This window comes from Schistocerca cancellata, chromosome 8, assembly GCF_023864275.1.
Source record: "Schistocerca cancellata isolate TAMUIC-IGC-003103 chromosome 8, iqSchCanc2.1, whole genome shotgun sequence".
Classification (NCBI taxonomy): Eukaryota; Metazoa; Arthropoda; class Insecta; order Orthoptera; family Acrididae; genus Schistocerca; species Schistocerca cancellata.
In genome coordinates, this window is record NC_064633.1 from 478,933,816 (window position 1) to 478,950,533 (window position 16,718).

Consider the following 16,718-nt stretch of genomic DNA (forward strand, 5'->3'; position numbering starts at 1 on the left):
TTAGCTGAAGGCTATTCTAACTATCTCTCGGCAAATGAGAGAAAGGCTTCGTCAGTGTGGTCGCTAGCAAAGTCGTCGTACAACTGGGGCGAGTGCTAGTACGTCTCTCTAGACCTGCCGTGTGGTGGCGCTCGGTCTGCAATTACTGGCAGTGGCGACACGCGGGTCCGACATGTACTAATGGACCGTGGCCGATTTAAAGCTACCACCTAGCAAGTGTGGTGTCTGGCGGTGACACCACAGTTTCACTGTTGTCAACCACGTCTGGCGTTAATAGCAAGAAGAGGACTGAGATAAACAAAAGTTAGTTGGCGTATTTCTACATCCAAAAGAAGGCTATTTGAATTTCACACCAGTTGCGTAAGAGTGGCACTAGTAGTGCCACTATGGAGATACAAATCAGGTTTTCTTTACATAAGCACTGTAACCATTAAGCATTATAGTTCAATTCTTTTATCTTGGCGGCTCGTGCATGCCCGCCTAGATGCGGGAGATTGCTGCATTGCCAGTTGCAAATGACACACGCGCCAATAGAAGCAGCGCCATAGTATAGGGGGAGCGCGCAGTTTATGAAGTAAAGCTACCACGGCCGCATTAACCCTTTCGCTGCTACAGAGACGTGCTCCCCGCATTCTGCACTGTGCGCAATTTTGTCATCACTGCACTGCTCGCCTGTGCAGACACATGGTGTTCCGGCTGCTTTGACACACTTCTCATTCGATTTCACAAAAACTATTTGGCCCAAAAATTTGATTTTTACACATCTTCTTGACTGGTACCTTCCCCCCCATAAATGACTTAGTTTTGTTTCGATGTTCAGTGCAGTTATTGTGCAGCATTCAATGTAGTAAACAATTGCACGAAATTTTGAGGAGTTTGCAGAGGTAAAAGTCTATAGCGTATACTTTCCTTATGGCCGATTTTAGTTGCCACAATGTTGAGAACGAAATGTGGACAAGATACCTAAATTTCATATAAAATTTACTGTATAACAGTATCTCATTTAAGTACCAGATAGGTGTCGTATGTAATATTGAGAAATATTCCACCTTTCGCGACTGTAATAAAAGTTTTATTTATACCAGAGTCATTTCGCTTTTTTCTAAAAAGTTCTGATTAAAAGAAAGTTGGCGAAGTACACAAAACTGAATTTTAGACGTAATAAAATATAGAAACTAAAATATATCGTCAGTAAGGCGCAATGCACAAACAATTTGTGTTTGTCACAACGGACAGCAAATACTTGCCAAAACATACATCAGTCGACGAAAATATTGAATATGATGATGTTGCCAAAGCAGCGAAGCAAAGAATTGAGTCAGACAGTCAAGTAGCTCGGCAACATACGAGCCAAAATTCTGCTCTAAATAATACTTTCAATACTGTCGCAAAAGAATATATCTCAATATGAATAGTAAAACAGCGACTGCAGAAGAGAAGATATACAAACAAAACAGATAACATGAATATTGTATGTGTGCCTTTTCATTGTTTTTAATTGCTGTGAAGAGAAATATTGGAGGACAAAATTAGAAAAACCAAAAACTTATTATGATTATAATGAAGAGGCAAAGCACTAGAAATTTCAAAAAATTATATTCAAACAAATAAAATTCATAAAGTAAGACACTTCAATATTGTTTTTAAATGAAGAAAATATTGAGCACCGCACAAGGTTTGAACTAAGAACCTTTTGCTTCGCAGCCAAACACCTTAATCATTACGCTAACACAATTCGTCATTTAACAGAAGTCCTGGAGGACTCTAACGATCTAATAGTTCATGCAGAATACCGACAAACACTGTTGGTATGACTATGAATTACTCACATTTCGTCGAAGTACAATAGGAAATAAACAATTACCGCTGTTCTTTATTGCGAAAAAGCGGTTCGTGAAAATGATACAAACACCTGTCCTTGCTATCGCCTGAATTAGGAGGCTTATTACTTGTTTGGTTTAATTAATTGATAGAATACGAAGCAGTTGTTATAAAGAAAGCTTTTTGCAAACTTTCTATAAAAGAAAGTCTGCTATCAAGACATTGCTTTTGTTCAATTACACTCCTGGAAATTGAAATAAGAACACCGTGAATTCATTGTCCCAGGAAGGGGAAACTTTATTGACACATTCCTGGGGTCAGATACATCACATGATCACACTGACAGAACCACAGGCACATAGACACAGGCAACAGAGCATGCATAATGTCGGCACTCGTACAGTGTATATCCACCTTTCGCAGCAATGCAGGCTGCTATTCTCCCATGGAGACGATCGTAGAGATGCTGGATGTAGTCCTGTGGAACGGCTTGCCATGCCATTTCCACCTGGCGCCTCAGTTGGACCAGCGTTCGTGCTGGACGTGCAGACCGCGTGAGACGACGCTTCATCCAGTCCCAAACATGCTCAATGGGGGACAGATCCGGAGATCTTGCTGGCCATGGTAGTTGACTTACACCTTCTAGAGCACGTTGGGTGGCACGGGATACATGCGGACGTGCATTGTCCTGTTGGAACAGCAAGTTCCCTTGCCGGTCTAGGAATGGTAGAATGATGGGTTCGATGACGGTTTGGATGTACCGTGCACTATTCAGTGTCCCCTCGACGATCACCAGTGGTGTACGGCCAGTGTAGGAGATCGCTCCCCACACCATGATGCCGGGTGTTGGCCCTGTGTGCCTCTGTCGTATGCAGTCCTGATTGTGGCGCTCACCTGCACGGCGCCAAACACGCATACGACCATCATTGGCACCAAGGCAGAAGCGACTCTCATCGCTGAAGACGACACGTCTCCATTCGTCCCTCCATTCACGCCTGTCGCGACACCACTGGAGGCGGGCTGCACGATGTTGGGGCGTGAGCGGAAGACGGCCTAACAGTGTGCGGGACCGTAGCCCAGCTGCATGGAGACGGTTGCGAATGGTCCTCGCTGATACCCCAGGAGCAACAGTGTCCCTAATTTGCTGGGAAGTCGCGGTGCGGTCCCCTATGGCACTGCGTAGGATCCTACAGTCTTGGCGTGCATCCGTGCGTCGCTGCGGTCCGGTCCCAGGTCGACTGGCACGTGCACCTTCCGCCGACCACTGGCGACAACATCGATGTACTGTGAAGACCTCACGCCCCACGTGTTGAGCAGTTCGGCGGTACGTCCACCCGGCCTCCCGCATGCCCACTATACGCCCTCGCTCAAAGTCCGTCAACTGCACATACGGTTCACGTCCATGCTGTCGCGGCATGCTACCAGTGTTAAAGACTGCGATGGAGCTCCGTATGCCACGGCAAACTGGCTGACACTGACGGCGGCGGTGCACAAATGCTGCGCAGCTAGCGCCATTCGACTGCCAACACCGCGGTTCCTGGTGTGTCCGCTGTGCCGTGCGTGTGATCATTGCTTGTACAGCCCTCTCGCAGTGTCCGGAGCAAGTATGGTGGGTCTGACACATCGGTGTCAATGTGTTCTTTTTTCCATTTCCAGGAGTGTATTTCATTTATGACTGAACGTTTCTAAAACTGAAGACACTCGTCCGTGCTCTGCACTGCAGTCGAGCTCTGGCAACGTCGTTCTCTGTTCATTGGCTGACTGTGTTTTGTGATGTCAGATGCGCAGAACGAACCTAAACTCGGCCGCCGTCATAAATGACGCACACTATAGTTACCTTTGAGATTGGACATAGTGAGTTGTTGATAGTCAAGTATGCCTATAAGATGATGACGATATCTTATCAGCAGCTCACCGAGTTTGAAAGAGATCTTGTAATAGGGCTATGAGAAGCTGAATGTTCCTTACCCATTATTGGAGAAAGCCTTGGCAGGAAAGTAGCCTCTGTAAGTGATTGCTGGCAGTGGTGATCACGGGAAGGTACGGTTGCAAGAAGCCCGAGCTCCAGACGGCCACGTGGCACTACAGAGAGAGAAGCCCATCACATTCTGTGTGTGGCTGTGGCGTATCGTACTGTGACTGCAGGAGCAATTTGAGCAGCAGTTGGCATCACAGTGACACAATGAACTGTTGCAAATCAGTTACTTCAAGGACAGCTCTGAGCCAGACACCCTGTATCATGCATTCCAGTGAACTCAAACCATCGTCATTTTTGACTTCAGTGGTGTCAAGTGAGAGCTGATTAGAGGGCTTAGTGGAAAACTGTTGTGCTTTCTGATGAAAGACATTTGTGCCTCATTGCCAGTGATGGCCGTGTATTGGTTAGGAGGAGACCAGTTGAGGGCCAGCAATCAACCTCAACCAAGTGCAATAGGCATGGAACTTCTTGGCACGAACTGACATCCAGCATGTATACGACACAATGCATGCATGTTTGCATGCTAGCACTTGACACGCTGGCAATTACACTGGTTATTGATGTACCAGCATTTCACATTTGCAATGGCTTTTATTGCACCTGTGATCTTACAACATTAATCACTTAAGCATGTTACCTAGACAAATGTTTCCTGAAATTTCATTACGCTACATTAATTACTTCTTGATGTTCGGATTTTTTCCATCAGTGTATTGCCTTCTTTGATTAATATTCCTTTAGTTTGCTTTTCTACCTATAAGCAAGAATTTTGTGCAATATACTTTCCAGTCAAATGGATCAGACGCTGCTTAGTTAGTTTTATATGATTATTTTATCTTTAAATTGTTAGAAAATGCTGTTTGTGATTATTGACATGACTAGTTCCTTATAGAAATTTTAAAGAACTTTATATCAAGTGTAGAGTCACTTCAACAGTCTCCAGCTGTTTGAGTTGCAAGTGTTCTGTTCTCGTATCATTTGAAAAGAGCCCAGTTTGGCAACGTCTCTTTTTTAGCTACTGTTGAAAACAGTTGAGATGTGATTAACTGGAATCTGTTGATTGTAACTTGAAAATCATTTATATTTTCCTGTTTTTCTAAATTGACTCTTATAATTTTGTGTTACAAGATTGGTGGACCAGCAGCATCGAAATCCGCTCCAGGAATGCAACCTGGACGCATTGTGAGGGCACCATCCCAGCAGGTGTCCGGTACCGCCACAGTGGTGAACCCAAAGAGAGTCACAGTAGTAGGCCAGCAACAGCTACAAGCACGAAAAGTGGTTCTTCGTGGTGCATCATCCGGAACTGGTGTCCAGTTGCTCACAGGTCAACAACAACAAAGAGTGGTTATTCAGAAGAGTACTGCCTTGCAAGGACAGGTAAGTTATTCATGAAATAACAACGCAGATTGCCTGAACCCTCTGCCCCACAGAGGAGGCATATTTAACATTTTTTATTTGATTTTGACAGGGAAGCTAAAACAGCTTAGGTCTAACCCACCACTGCCCGCACTGAGACTGAGTTCATTGTGCGGTATCATGCCCTGTATATCTAGTAAAGCCAACCAATGCCCTTAAATAGTGCAAGGAGTCCCTTTACCAGTTTTTTGTTAAACACAATTTCTTCAGGTTTAGTTGTCCCGAAGATTCTGTATCTTTTGCTCTCCAATGCCATGCATTCGAAGATTAGGTGTGATGCAGTTTCGTCACCCTCATCACAGATCCAACATTTAGGGTCTTCTTCCATTATACCCATTGTGTGTAGGTGTTTTTTGAACTTCCCACAGCTGGTCATCAGTCCAGTCATGAGTTTGATCTCTCTTCCTGTTCAGTCCCAGGATTACAGAGCTTCTTTTAAAACATGGCTTGGGCATCATTACCTTACCATGTTTTTGTTTATGGACCTTGGTCCAATACTCTACGTGCTGTTTCCTGAGCCATTTCTGTAGTTCGATTTTGATCATCGCCTTGGTGATTGTCGGGACAGGTTGCGATCCAATAAATGGAGTCATTGCCCCCATCCTGGCCAATCTGTCTGCTTGTTTATTGCCACAGATCTCTGAGTGGCCAGGGGCCCACACTAGGTTTACCCTATTGCTTCCCCCTTGCTCCACCAGAGTCCTGTGGCATTCTGCAACAATTTTAGATCTTGTTGAAGGAGCTGCCAGTGATTTCTGGACTGCCTGGTTGTCTGAATAGATGTAAATGCTACGGTCATTGTAGCACCTATGCATATTTTCCTCCACACATGCCCTGATTGCAGTAATTTCAGCTTGGAATACAGAGGCCAGTTTTCCTAGAGAGATGACGCCCTCCAGTCTTGGCTGAACCCCATACACCCCTGCCCCAATGTCTTAGTCTGATTTCGACCAGTCAGTGAACCAAACAATGTCTCCCGTAGGTTGTTGAAGCAGTTGGGAGTTATTATAAAGTTGGCAGGCATTTCCCCTGCCATTCCTATGTTTACCTCACTCACTATGTTAGTGTGTGATTCTGGATATCCCAATGAGATCCAGTTTTTGCCCGTTTTAAGTCTGTATGCCCCAGCTGCTGCTTCCATCTTGACCCAAAGCTGTAGTGGAGGCATGCCCAGCATGGCTTCCAACCCAGCGGTTGGTGTACTGCTAATTCCGCCTGTCATGGCTAAGCAGGCCAGTCTCTGCACCTTAGCAAGCTCCTTAGTTGCCACCCACTGTTCTACCTTCTTCCACCACACTACTGCCCCATAGGAAATCCTAGGTCTAACCACTGTGGTGTATATCCAGTGCATACCTCTGGGGTTTAGGCTCCAGTTTTTACCACAAGCCCTTCTGGTACTCACTAGAGTAGTTTTTGCCTTGGAGCAGATATTCTTAATATGAGGGGTCCATGTTAGCTTCCCATCTAAGGTTACCACTAGATATTTCACTATCCCCTTCACAAGTAGTTTCATCAAAGAGCTTTAGATCCCAAATTTAGGTTGGATATGCTTCTTTGTAAATGGCACCACAACAGTCTTCTTAGGATTAAACCTCAGATCCTGTTCAATGCACCAATTTTGCACAATGTCCAATCCTCCTTGCGCCATATTTCTAGCTGTGTTAGTAAATTTGCCAAGTATTACTATGACAAGGTCATCTGCGTATCCTTGTCAGAAGCACTGTCTGGAATTTAGTTCCTCAATGAGTTTGTTCACCACTAGATTCCACAGTAAAGGGAACAGAACTCCTCCTTGTGGGCAGCCTCTAGTAGTATTAATTACCATCTTTTCATTCATCATGGTAGCCTCTACCTTCCTTCCACTAAGCATGGCCCTGGTCCCTAGGTCATGCATCTCTGTTGCCCTTACCATGGAATCAAAGGTCGTGTTATTGGAGGCCCCCCCTCAATATCCAGGAAGATGCAGAGGGCTATTTCTTGTAAGTGAAGTGCTTTCTCCACCCTCTCTTCGAGTTGTTGGAGAGCTGTCTCACATGATTTACCTGGTTGATATGCGTGTTGGTTTGAATGTAGAGGCACCCTAATTAGCCTCCTCTCCCCGACATATACAAAACCAGTTTTTCCAGTGTTTTGAAAATGGAGGAGGACAAACTGATTGGTCTCATATCCTTAGCCTTGGTATGATCAATTCTTTCTCCCTGGCTTTGGAATGAAGACAACCTTCACTGCCCCCCAAGCATTAGGAATGATTCATACTGCTAGGCTAACCCTGAATAACCTGCATAGGACTCTTATGAGATTCTCTCTCGCCTGTTGCAGGAGAGCTGGAAAAATTCTATCTGGGCCAGGTGACTTGAGCGGTTGGAATGTTTTAATCGCCCATTGGATTTTATTAGAATGTTTTAATCGCCCATTGGATTTTATTAAAGTCCACACACTCCTTGACTGATTCCCAGTCCTCTCTTCGAGTGCCTAGAACCGTTGTCCCTCTGGGATCACATACTGGTCTGTGTTGTCCGGCAGAGCATATTGAGAAAAGTGAGTTTTGAGGAACGGTTCCAGTGTCTCATGTGCTGTCTTTGCATATTCCCCATCCTCCTTCCTCAACGTACCTTCTGGATTGATTGGTACTCTGTGAGGATTCTGTGAAGTCTGGCTTGAGCAGCCGTGCTCTCCACTTCCTCACAGAATGCCTTCCAGGATGTCTTCTTTGCTTGTCTGATTGCAAGGTTGTAGTTGACAAGGGCCTCATGATATTTAACCCATTGACCTTTATGTCTCGCAATGTTAAACAGTCTTCGTACCTGTTTCCTTTGAATTTCCAAGTTGTTATTCCACCAACGCACACTCCTATTTGTGTACTTACCGAGCGAGGTGGTGCAGTGGTTAGACACTGGACTCGCATTCGGGAGGATGACAGTTCAATCCCGCATCCGGCCATCCTGCTTTAGGTTTTCCATGATTTCCCTAAATCGCTCCAGGCAAATGCCGGGATGGTTCCTTTCAAAGGGCACGGCCGACTTCCTTCCCTAATCTGATGAGACTGATGACTTCGCTGTCTGGTCTCCTTCCCCAAAACAACCAACCATATTTGTGTACTTCTTGGTGATTGTGCAGTTGTCCTGATATGAGGTTACTATGACAGAGGTAACAGCCTCTGCTACTTCCTCAGATTCTACTTAATTCCTTATTGAGGTTTTAATTTCCGATAAGTCTAAGTTACAGTCCCTCCTATATGTCTCCCAGTCTATTTTCCTGGGTTTCCTATAGGTCATTGTCTGTCTGATTCCCATTTCAACCTTGAATTTAATGTACATGTGGTCCGATGAGGATGGCTCTAACACCACATGCCATTGTTTGACATAGCTGCCTGTCATCATGGAACCAAAAGTAACATCAATTACTTCTTCCCTTCTGTTATTGCTGAATGTAGGTTCATTGCCCCTGTTCAGGACCTCCAAGTTGTTAGCTAAAAGAAATTCAAGAAGGTACTCACCTCTACTGTTGGTGTCCTTGCTGCCCCACACTAGGTTGTGCCCATTGGTGTGCCAAAATAGTTTCCCTCGTGATACCTTCCTCACATTGCTGCATTTTAATGTTCATTAGGTCCCTTGAGCAGAAATTCATCATTGGCGTGAAAGAAATTCCATTGCTTACATAGATGCATGTTTTGGAGTTTCTTAGATTTCTAGCATAAATCAGCTTACCTCCAGTGCCACCGAGGCCCGATACACCTCCTTTATATAAATAGGGTTCTTGTATCAGGGCCACATCCACTTCCTGCCTCCCCATGCAGCGACTCAGGGCAGCAGAGGTTCCTTTACTGTGCTGCAGATTAATCTGCAGCACCTCGAGTCTCCATATTGCTGCCGTCTTTGAGAACCCTGACGGTGACCTGCGAGAACCCTAAAAACAATTTCAGGTCCTGCTCCCTCATCGCCTTCAGGGACTTCTCTCCGACCTCCACTACCAGGGTTCATCCTTCTGGTGAAACCTTCTGTTTGATCACTCTCCAATAGAATCTTATTTTCTCGAACAGAGTCTTAGGAGAGACTTCCTTAAGGATCTATGGTACCGATATTGATATCTTTGCGGTCTTAAGAAGCTTCGCTGCCGTCTTAACCAGCAGCTTCGCATCTTACCATGGGGATATCATGGGCACCTTGTCCTTGAGCCGTTCCACCATGTGCACCCCCTCACAGACAAAAATGAGGGCACTGCAATCTAGATAGACCATCCTGAATTCGAAAAAGAAGAGGTATTTCACAATGCTATGTATTAAACTACCTTGAAATTTATTAATGTTTGCCATCTGTCATACAATATGTCAACTTCACTTGTAAGCAAAATTCAAGTGTAACTAATACAACAGTAAAAGTTCTTCCGAAAACATAGTTAAGAAGAATTATTGTATTATAGTGGAAAGCAGTAAATGTCTATCCATTTTCTAAGCACATACCTAACTTACCTCATAGGTTTTGTGTGTACAGTCTATAACTTTTGAGGCAATGGACATCTACATATTCAGGATATATGAACATGAAAGAAGACACATCAAGTTGCAGACTTGATGTGTCATCTTCAATCTGTCTTTTCCTACATTGTTGATATAGAACCTCCATTTTAAATCATTTAGCTTCATGAAGTTGCAAAACAATATTCCGCTTCTGCCACACTGGTACCTTTTACTGCTGTTCTGAGATTAATTTCTTTGCTAAACGGCTGTCCTCCAGTCGTGGGAAAGCAATGTAAAATGAGATACTCATGGGCTGATATTTTGTGTTTTGTTTAATTTCCTGTTATGAATTCACACTCAATGTAAGAGTTTTGTGTTGAGCAGCATAAGTAAACGTAATAATAAAGTTCTTTCAACAAAAAAAAAAAAATTGTCACCTTTTTATGAATTGGAACATTGTAAGAATTCCACTTCGTATTTTCAGCCCTTGTGGGATACACAACACACAAACAAAAATTGCATAATATTACCGTTTTGGACACTTGCAAAATTGAAAATTTACGGTGAATTCACTGACAATCCAGTGGTGAGGCTTAAAAACAAATCCAATCTTAATAGTGACGGTGAAGTGATGTGCCTTCTTAGTAGAACACACAGCCTTCTCGGGTCTTCTTCAAGCTATCAGAGCAGCACTTTTATAACATACCAATATTTTCTCAATAATAGTACATTCCGTAAACACAAAAAGATCATAATCAGCTGAGATATGCAAATTCTCTGTGCCACATATTTTCAGATTATGACAGTTTATTTTTTGCTGCTAGCATGGAAAGTTACTTTAGAAGAAAATAAGTCTACCTGCAGAAGTGTCACTTCCAAGTTCACTTGCAGATCTTGACAAAACCAGTCATTTTTTCCCTCGATCTATTTACGAGTGGAACAGGAAAGGAAATGACTATGGGTACCCTCTGCCACACAGCGTGCAGTGGCTTGTGGAGTATTGATGTGGATGTGTAACGTCAGGACATCGTCAGGTACCATGAACTGGGGAGAAACTGTTAACAGGAACACTGTCCACAGTAACATACCTTTTCTTTTAGAGGAGGAGACTGGAGCTTCCAGCCACTATCACCCCTCAGGCAGCCCATAATCTGTGCTAAAACCAAATCACCTCTCTACACATTATTATGTAAAATAAAGGAAAGACAATCACTCACCTTTAGCAGACTGATATGTGGCACCTAGAGACACACAACAGAACACATTATTAACTACTTTTTGATCTCTAGTTCTTCTTTTGGTGGAAGGACACTATCACTGCCGCCACAGTATTGTGCATTTGGGTGCCTGTGTGGTTGTGTATGTGAATGTGTGTACTTTCTGACAGAAACAGAGCCAGACCTCAAAATCTAGTTAAGGCAGTGTTCTGTTACGTGTATCTGTGCACCGCACATCAGTCTGCTAAAGGGGAGTGGTTGCCTTTTCTTTATTTTACATTTTGTTCCATCCAGGAATTTCCATTATCATTATCTATACGTCATTAATTGCATCAAAAGAAAACTTTACTTCATAAAACCATAAAATTATGTCTTCGAACTTCACTTCGGAAAACTATAAAATTACAACTACTTACCACCAGCAAATGAAAATCAATGTACTGCATAATCATACACAGAAGTAGAGAAACTATAATAGCTTTCAGAACTATAAGTTATGGAGATAAGATAGATTGTGTGGGAAGATGATAAGGGAGACACAGGGCACTCGGGCGTCATTTCGAGAGGGATCCACCTGTTGTGAGGATGTGGAGAGAAAAAGATATTTTTGTTTATTTGTGGATTGAGTTCAAATAAGGCCATGGATGCATACCAGCCACACAGTTGAAGTCACCACAGTTGAGATCCATTCGGGCATAATGAAAGACTGCTGAGTGAAAATGCCTGGGGTATTTGACACTATAAACATGCCAACTAAACTCGTACAAAATATGCTGCCTGACCAATTGTGAATGAAAGAGCAGTGTATGTAATTGATGCAGTGATTTCTGACTTTTGACCAAAAACACGTCCAGAAGAATGTTTTGCTACAGTTAGTTACAGTTTTAAGGACTTCTTTTACCTAGTCATGAAAGTGAATGAAACTTTGATCCCTTGTCAAACACATACAGGGCTATTACAAATGATTGAAGCGATTTCATAAATTCACTGTAGCTCCATTGATTGACATATGGTCACGACACACTATAGATACGTAGAAAAACTCATAAAGTTTTGTTCGGCTGAAGCTACACTTCAGGTTTCTGCCGCCAGAGCACTCGAGAGCGCAGTGAGACAAAATGGCGACAAGAGCCGAGAAAGCGTATGTCGTGCTTGAAATGCACTCACATCAGTCAGTCATAACAGTGCAACGACACTTCACGACGAAGTTCAACCAAGATCCACCAACTGCTAACTCCATTCGGTGATGGTATGCGCAGTTTAAAGCTTCTAGATGCCTCTGTAAGGGGAAATCAATGGGTCGGCCTGCAGTGAGCGAAGAAACGGTTGAACATATGCGGGCAAGTTTCACGCGTAGCCCGCGGCAGTCGATGAATAAAGCAAGCAGGGAGCTAAACGTACCACAGCCGACGGTTTGGAAAATCTTACGGAAAAGGCTAAAGCAGAAGCCTTACCGTTTACAATTGCTACAAGCCCTGACACCAGATGACAAAGTCAAACGCTTTGAATTTTCGGCGCGGTTGCAACAGCTCATGGAAGAGGATGCGTTTAGTGCGAAACTTGTTTTCAGTGATTAAGCAACATTTTTTCTTAATGGTGAAGTGAACAGACACAATGTGCGAATCTGGGCGGTAGAGAATCCTCACGCATTCGTGCAGCAAATTCGCAATTCACCAAAAGTTAACGTGTTTTGTGCAATCTCACGGTTTAAAGTTTACGACCCCTTTTTCTTCTGCGAAAAAAACGTTACAAGACACGTGTATCTGGACATGCTGGAAAATTGGCTCATGCCACAACTGGAGAGCGACAGCGCCGACTTCATCTTTCAACAGGATGGTGCTCCACCGCACTTCCATCATGATGTGCGGCATTTCTTAAACAGGAGTTTGGAAAACCGATGGATCGGTCGTGGTGGAGATCATGATCAGCAATTCATGTCACGGCCTCCACGCTCTCCCGACTTAACCCCATGCGATTTCTTTCTGTGGGGTTATGTGAAAGATTCAGTGTTTAAACCTCCTCTACCAAGAAACGTGCCAGAACTGCGAGCTCGCATCAACGATGCTTTCGAACTCATTGATGGGGACATGCTGCGCTGAGTGTGGGAGGAACTTGATTATCGGCTTGATGTCTGCCGAATCACTAAAGGGGCACATATCGAACATTTGTGAATGCCTAAAAAAACTTTTTGAGTTTTTGTATGTGTGTGCAAAGCATTGTGAAAATATCTGAAATAATAAAGTTATTGTAGAGCTGTGAAATCGCTTCAATCATTTGTAATAACCCTGTAGAGGTGAAACCCCGTTCAGTACAATAGACTAGGCTGATGAGTTAATGTCAAAGAAGACAATGACAATTTTGTTTTCTTGTAAAGTGGTGACGACTATTTCTTGATTAGATTAGATTAGATTAGATTAATACTAGTTCCATGGATCATGAATACGATATTTCGTAATGATGTGGAACGAGTCAAATTTTCCAATACATGACATAATTAAGTTAATTTAACAACATACTTATACCTAAAAACAAAGATGATGTGACTTACCAAATGAAAGTGCTGGCAGGTCGACAGACACACAAGCGAACACAAACATACATACAAAATTCAAGCTTTCGCAACAAACTGTTGCCTCATCAGGAAAGAGGGAAGGAGAGGGAAAGACGAAAGGATGTGGGTTTTAAGGGAGAGGGTAAGGAGTCATTCCAGTCCCGGGAGCGGAAAGACTTACCTTAGGGGGCAAAAAGGACGTGTATACACTCGCGCACACACACACATATCCATCCACACATATACAGACACAAGCAGACATATTTAAAGATATGTCTGCTTGTGTCTGTATATGTGGGGATGGATATGTGTGTGTGTGCGAGTGTATACACGTCCTTTTTTCCCCTAAGGTAAGTCTTTCCGCTCCCGGGACTGGAATGACTCCTTACCCTCTCCCTTAAAACGCACATCCTTTCGTCTTTCCCTCTCCTTCCCTCTTTCCTGATGAGGCAACAGTTTGTTGCGAAAGCTTGAATTTTGTGTGTATGTTTGTGTTCGTTTGTGTGTCTGTCGACCTGCCAGCACTTTCATTTGGTAAGTCACATCATCTTTGTTTTTAGGTATATTTTTCCTACGTGGAATGTTTCCTTCTATTATAACAACATACTTAAGTTAATATAACAACTTTTTCATTTTTTTGTGTTTTTATTTTTATTTTTTTTATTTTTTTTAATATTTTTTTTTTTAAATTTATATCTAAAAATTCCTCTATGGAGTAGAAGGAGTTGTCATTCAGAAATTCTTTTAATTTCTTCTTAAATACTTGTTGGTTATCTGTCAGACTTTTGATACTATTTGGTAAGTGACCAAAGACTTTAGTGCCAGTATAATTCACCCCTTTCTGTGCCAAAGTTAGATTTAATCTTGAATAGTGAAGATCATCCTTTCTCCTAGTATTGTAGTTACGCACACTGCTATTACTTTTGAATTGGTTTTGGTTGTTAATAACAAATTTCATAAGAGAGTATGTATATACTGAGAAGCTACTGTGAATATCCCTAGATCCTTAAATAAATGTCTGCAGGATGATCTTGGGTGGACTCCAGCTATTATTGTGATTACACGCTTTTGTGCAATAAATACTTTATTCCTCAGTGATGAATTACCCCAAAATATGATGCCATATGAAAGCAACGAGTGAAAATAGGCATAGTAAGTTAATTTACTAAGATGTTTATCACCAAAATTTGCAATGACCCTTATTGCATAAGTAGCTGAACTCAAACGTTTCAGCAGATCATCAATGTGTTTCTTCCAATTTAATCTCTCATCAATGGACACACCTAAAAATTTGGAATATTCTACCTTAGCTATATGCTTCTGATTAAGGTCTATATTTATTAATGGCGTCATACCATTCACTGTACGGAACTGTATGTACTGTGTCTTATCAAAATTCAGTGAGAGTCCGTTTACAAGAAACCACTTAGTAATTTTCTGAAAGACAGTATTGACAATATTAATATATATTAAGAACAACAAAGGACCCAAGTCTGACCCTTGTGGAACCCCATTCTTGATAGTTCCCCAGTTTGAGGAATGTGCTGATCTTTGCATATTGTGAGAACTACTTATTTCAACTTTCTGCACTCTTCCAGTTAGGTATGAATTAAACCATTTGTGCACTGTCCCACTCATGCCACAATACTTGAGCTTGTCTAGCAGAATTTCATGATTTACACAATCAAAAGCCTTTGAGAGATCACAAAAAATCCCAATGGGTGGTGTTTGGTTATTCAGATCATTCAAAATTTGATTGGTGAAAGCATATATGGCATTTTGTGTTGAAAAACCTTTCTGGAAACCGAACTGACATTTTGTTAGTACTTCATTGTTACAGATATGTGAAGCTACCCTTGAATACATTACTTTCTCAAAAATTTTGGATAAAGCTGTTAGAAGGGAGATTGGACGGTAATTGTTGACATCAGATCTATCCCCCTTTTTATGCAAAGGTATAACAATAGCATATTTCAGTCTATCAGGGAAAATGCCCTGTTCCAGAGAGCTATTACACAGGTGGCTGAGAATCTTACTTATCTGTTGAGAACAAGCTTTTAGTATTTTGATGGAAATGCCATCAATTCCATGTGAGTGTTGTTTTTAAGCAAGTTTATTATTTTCCTAATTTCAGAGGGAGAAGTGGGTGAGATTTCAATTGTATCAAATTGCATAGGTATGGCCTCTTCCATTAACAGCCTAGCATCTTCTAATGAACACCTGAATCCTACTATATCCACAACATTTAGAAAATGATTATTAAAAATATTTTCAACTTCTGACTTTTTATTCGTAAAGTTTTCATTCAGTTTGATGGTAATACTGTCTTCCTGTGCTCTTAGTTGACCTGTTTCTCTTTTAATAATATTCCAAATTGTTTTAATTTTATTATCAGAGTTGCTGATTTCAGACATGATACACATAATTCTGGATTTTTTTAATAACTTTTCTTAATATAACACAGTAGTTTTTATAATGTTTGATAGCTTCTGGGTCACTACTCTTTCTTGCTGTCAGATACATTTCCCTTTTCCAGTTACAAGATATTTTTATACCCTTAGTAAGCCATGGTTTGTTACAAGGTTTTTGCCTGCATCTCGTGGTCGTGCGGTAGCGTTCTCGCTTCCCACGCCCGGGTTCCCGGGTTCGATTCCCGGCGGGGTCAGGGATTTTCTCTGCCTCGTGATGGCTGGGTGTTGTGTGCTGTCCTTAGGTTAGTTAGGTTTAAGTAGTTCTAAGTTCTAGGGGACTTATGACCACAGCAGTTGAGTCCCATAGTGCTCAGAGCCATTTGAACCATTTTTTTTGTTACAAGGTTTCTTACGAGTATATGTAACTATTTTCTTGGGGAAGCAGTTTTCAAATGCATTTACAAAAATGTCATGAAATAATTATATTTTAAATTGGCATCAGGTTCACAGTACACCTCATCCCAGTCTAACTGCTGTAGGCTTTCCCTGAATGAGATTGGCAAGGTATTATTTGGTTAGATTACTGGAGAAATGTCTATGCTTCATTCTCAGATAATTTGAAACAGGAGTTGAAGTGCACTGTTTGAGCAGTTAAATGGTTCTGCATCCACTTTGTTCTATAGCTCAGAATGGCTTCTCCATAATTGCTAAAATGAAATTTTGTGTTACTAGGAAGAAATTTTCATAAAACAAGGAAGTGATCATTGCCATCTGTATTTATTTACAGTGTGTGACATAAAATATATTTTTCTGATCAAATAAAAAACTTGGAAACTTTACGAACCAGATGTATAGGAATATATGG

General features: G+C 42.0%; 1 protein-coding gene across 2 annotated transcripts in view; it reads left to right on the forward strand.

Moving 5' to 3' along the window:
• The window catches only part of LOC126095214 (RNA-binding protein 33-like), a 225,247-nt gene that overhangs the window by 205,799 nt on the left and 2,730 nt on the right, over positions 1-16,718 (forward strand). For both annotated transcript variants that reach the window (XM_049909950.1, XM_049909951.1), the window contains exon 15: positions 4,928-5,179. In XM_049909950.1, the coding sequence (XP_049765907.1) occupies positions 4,928-5,179 (252 nt within the window). The remainder of the gene's footprint in view (positions 1-4,927; positions 5,180-16,718) is intronic.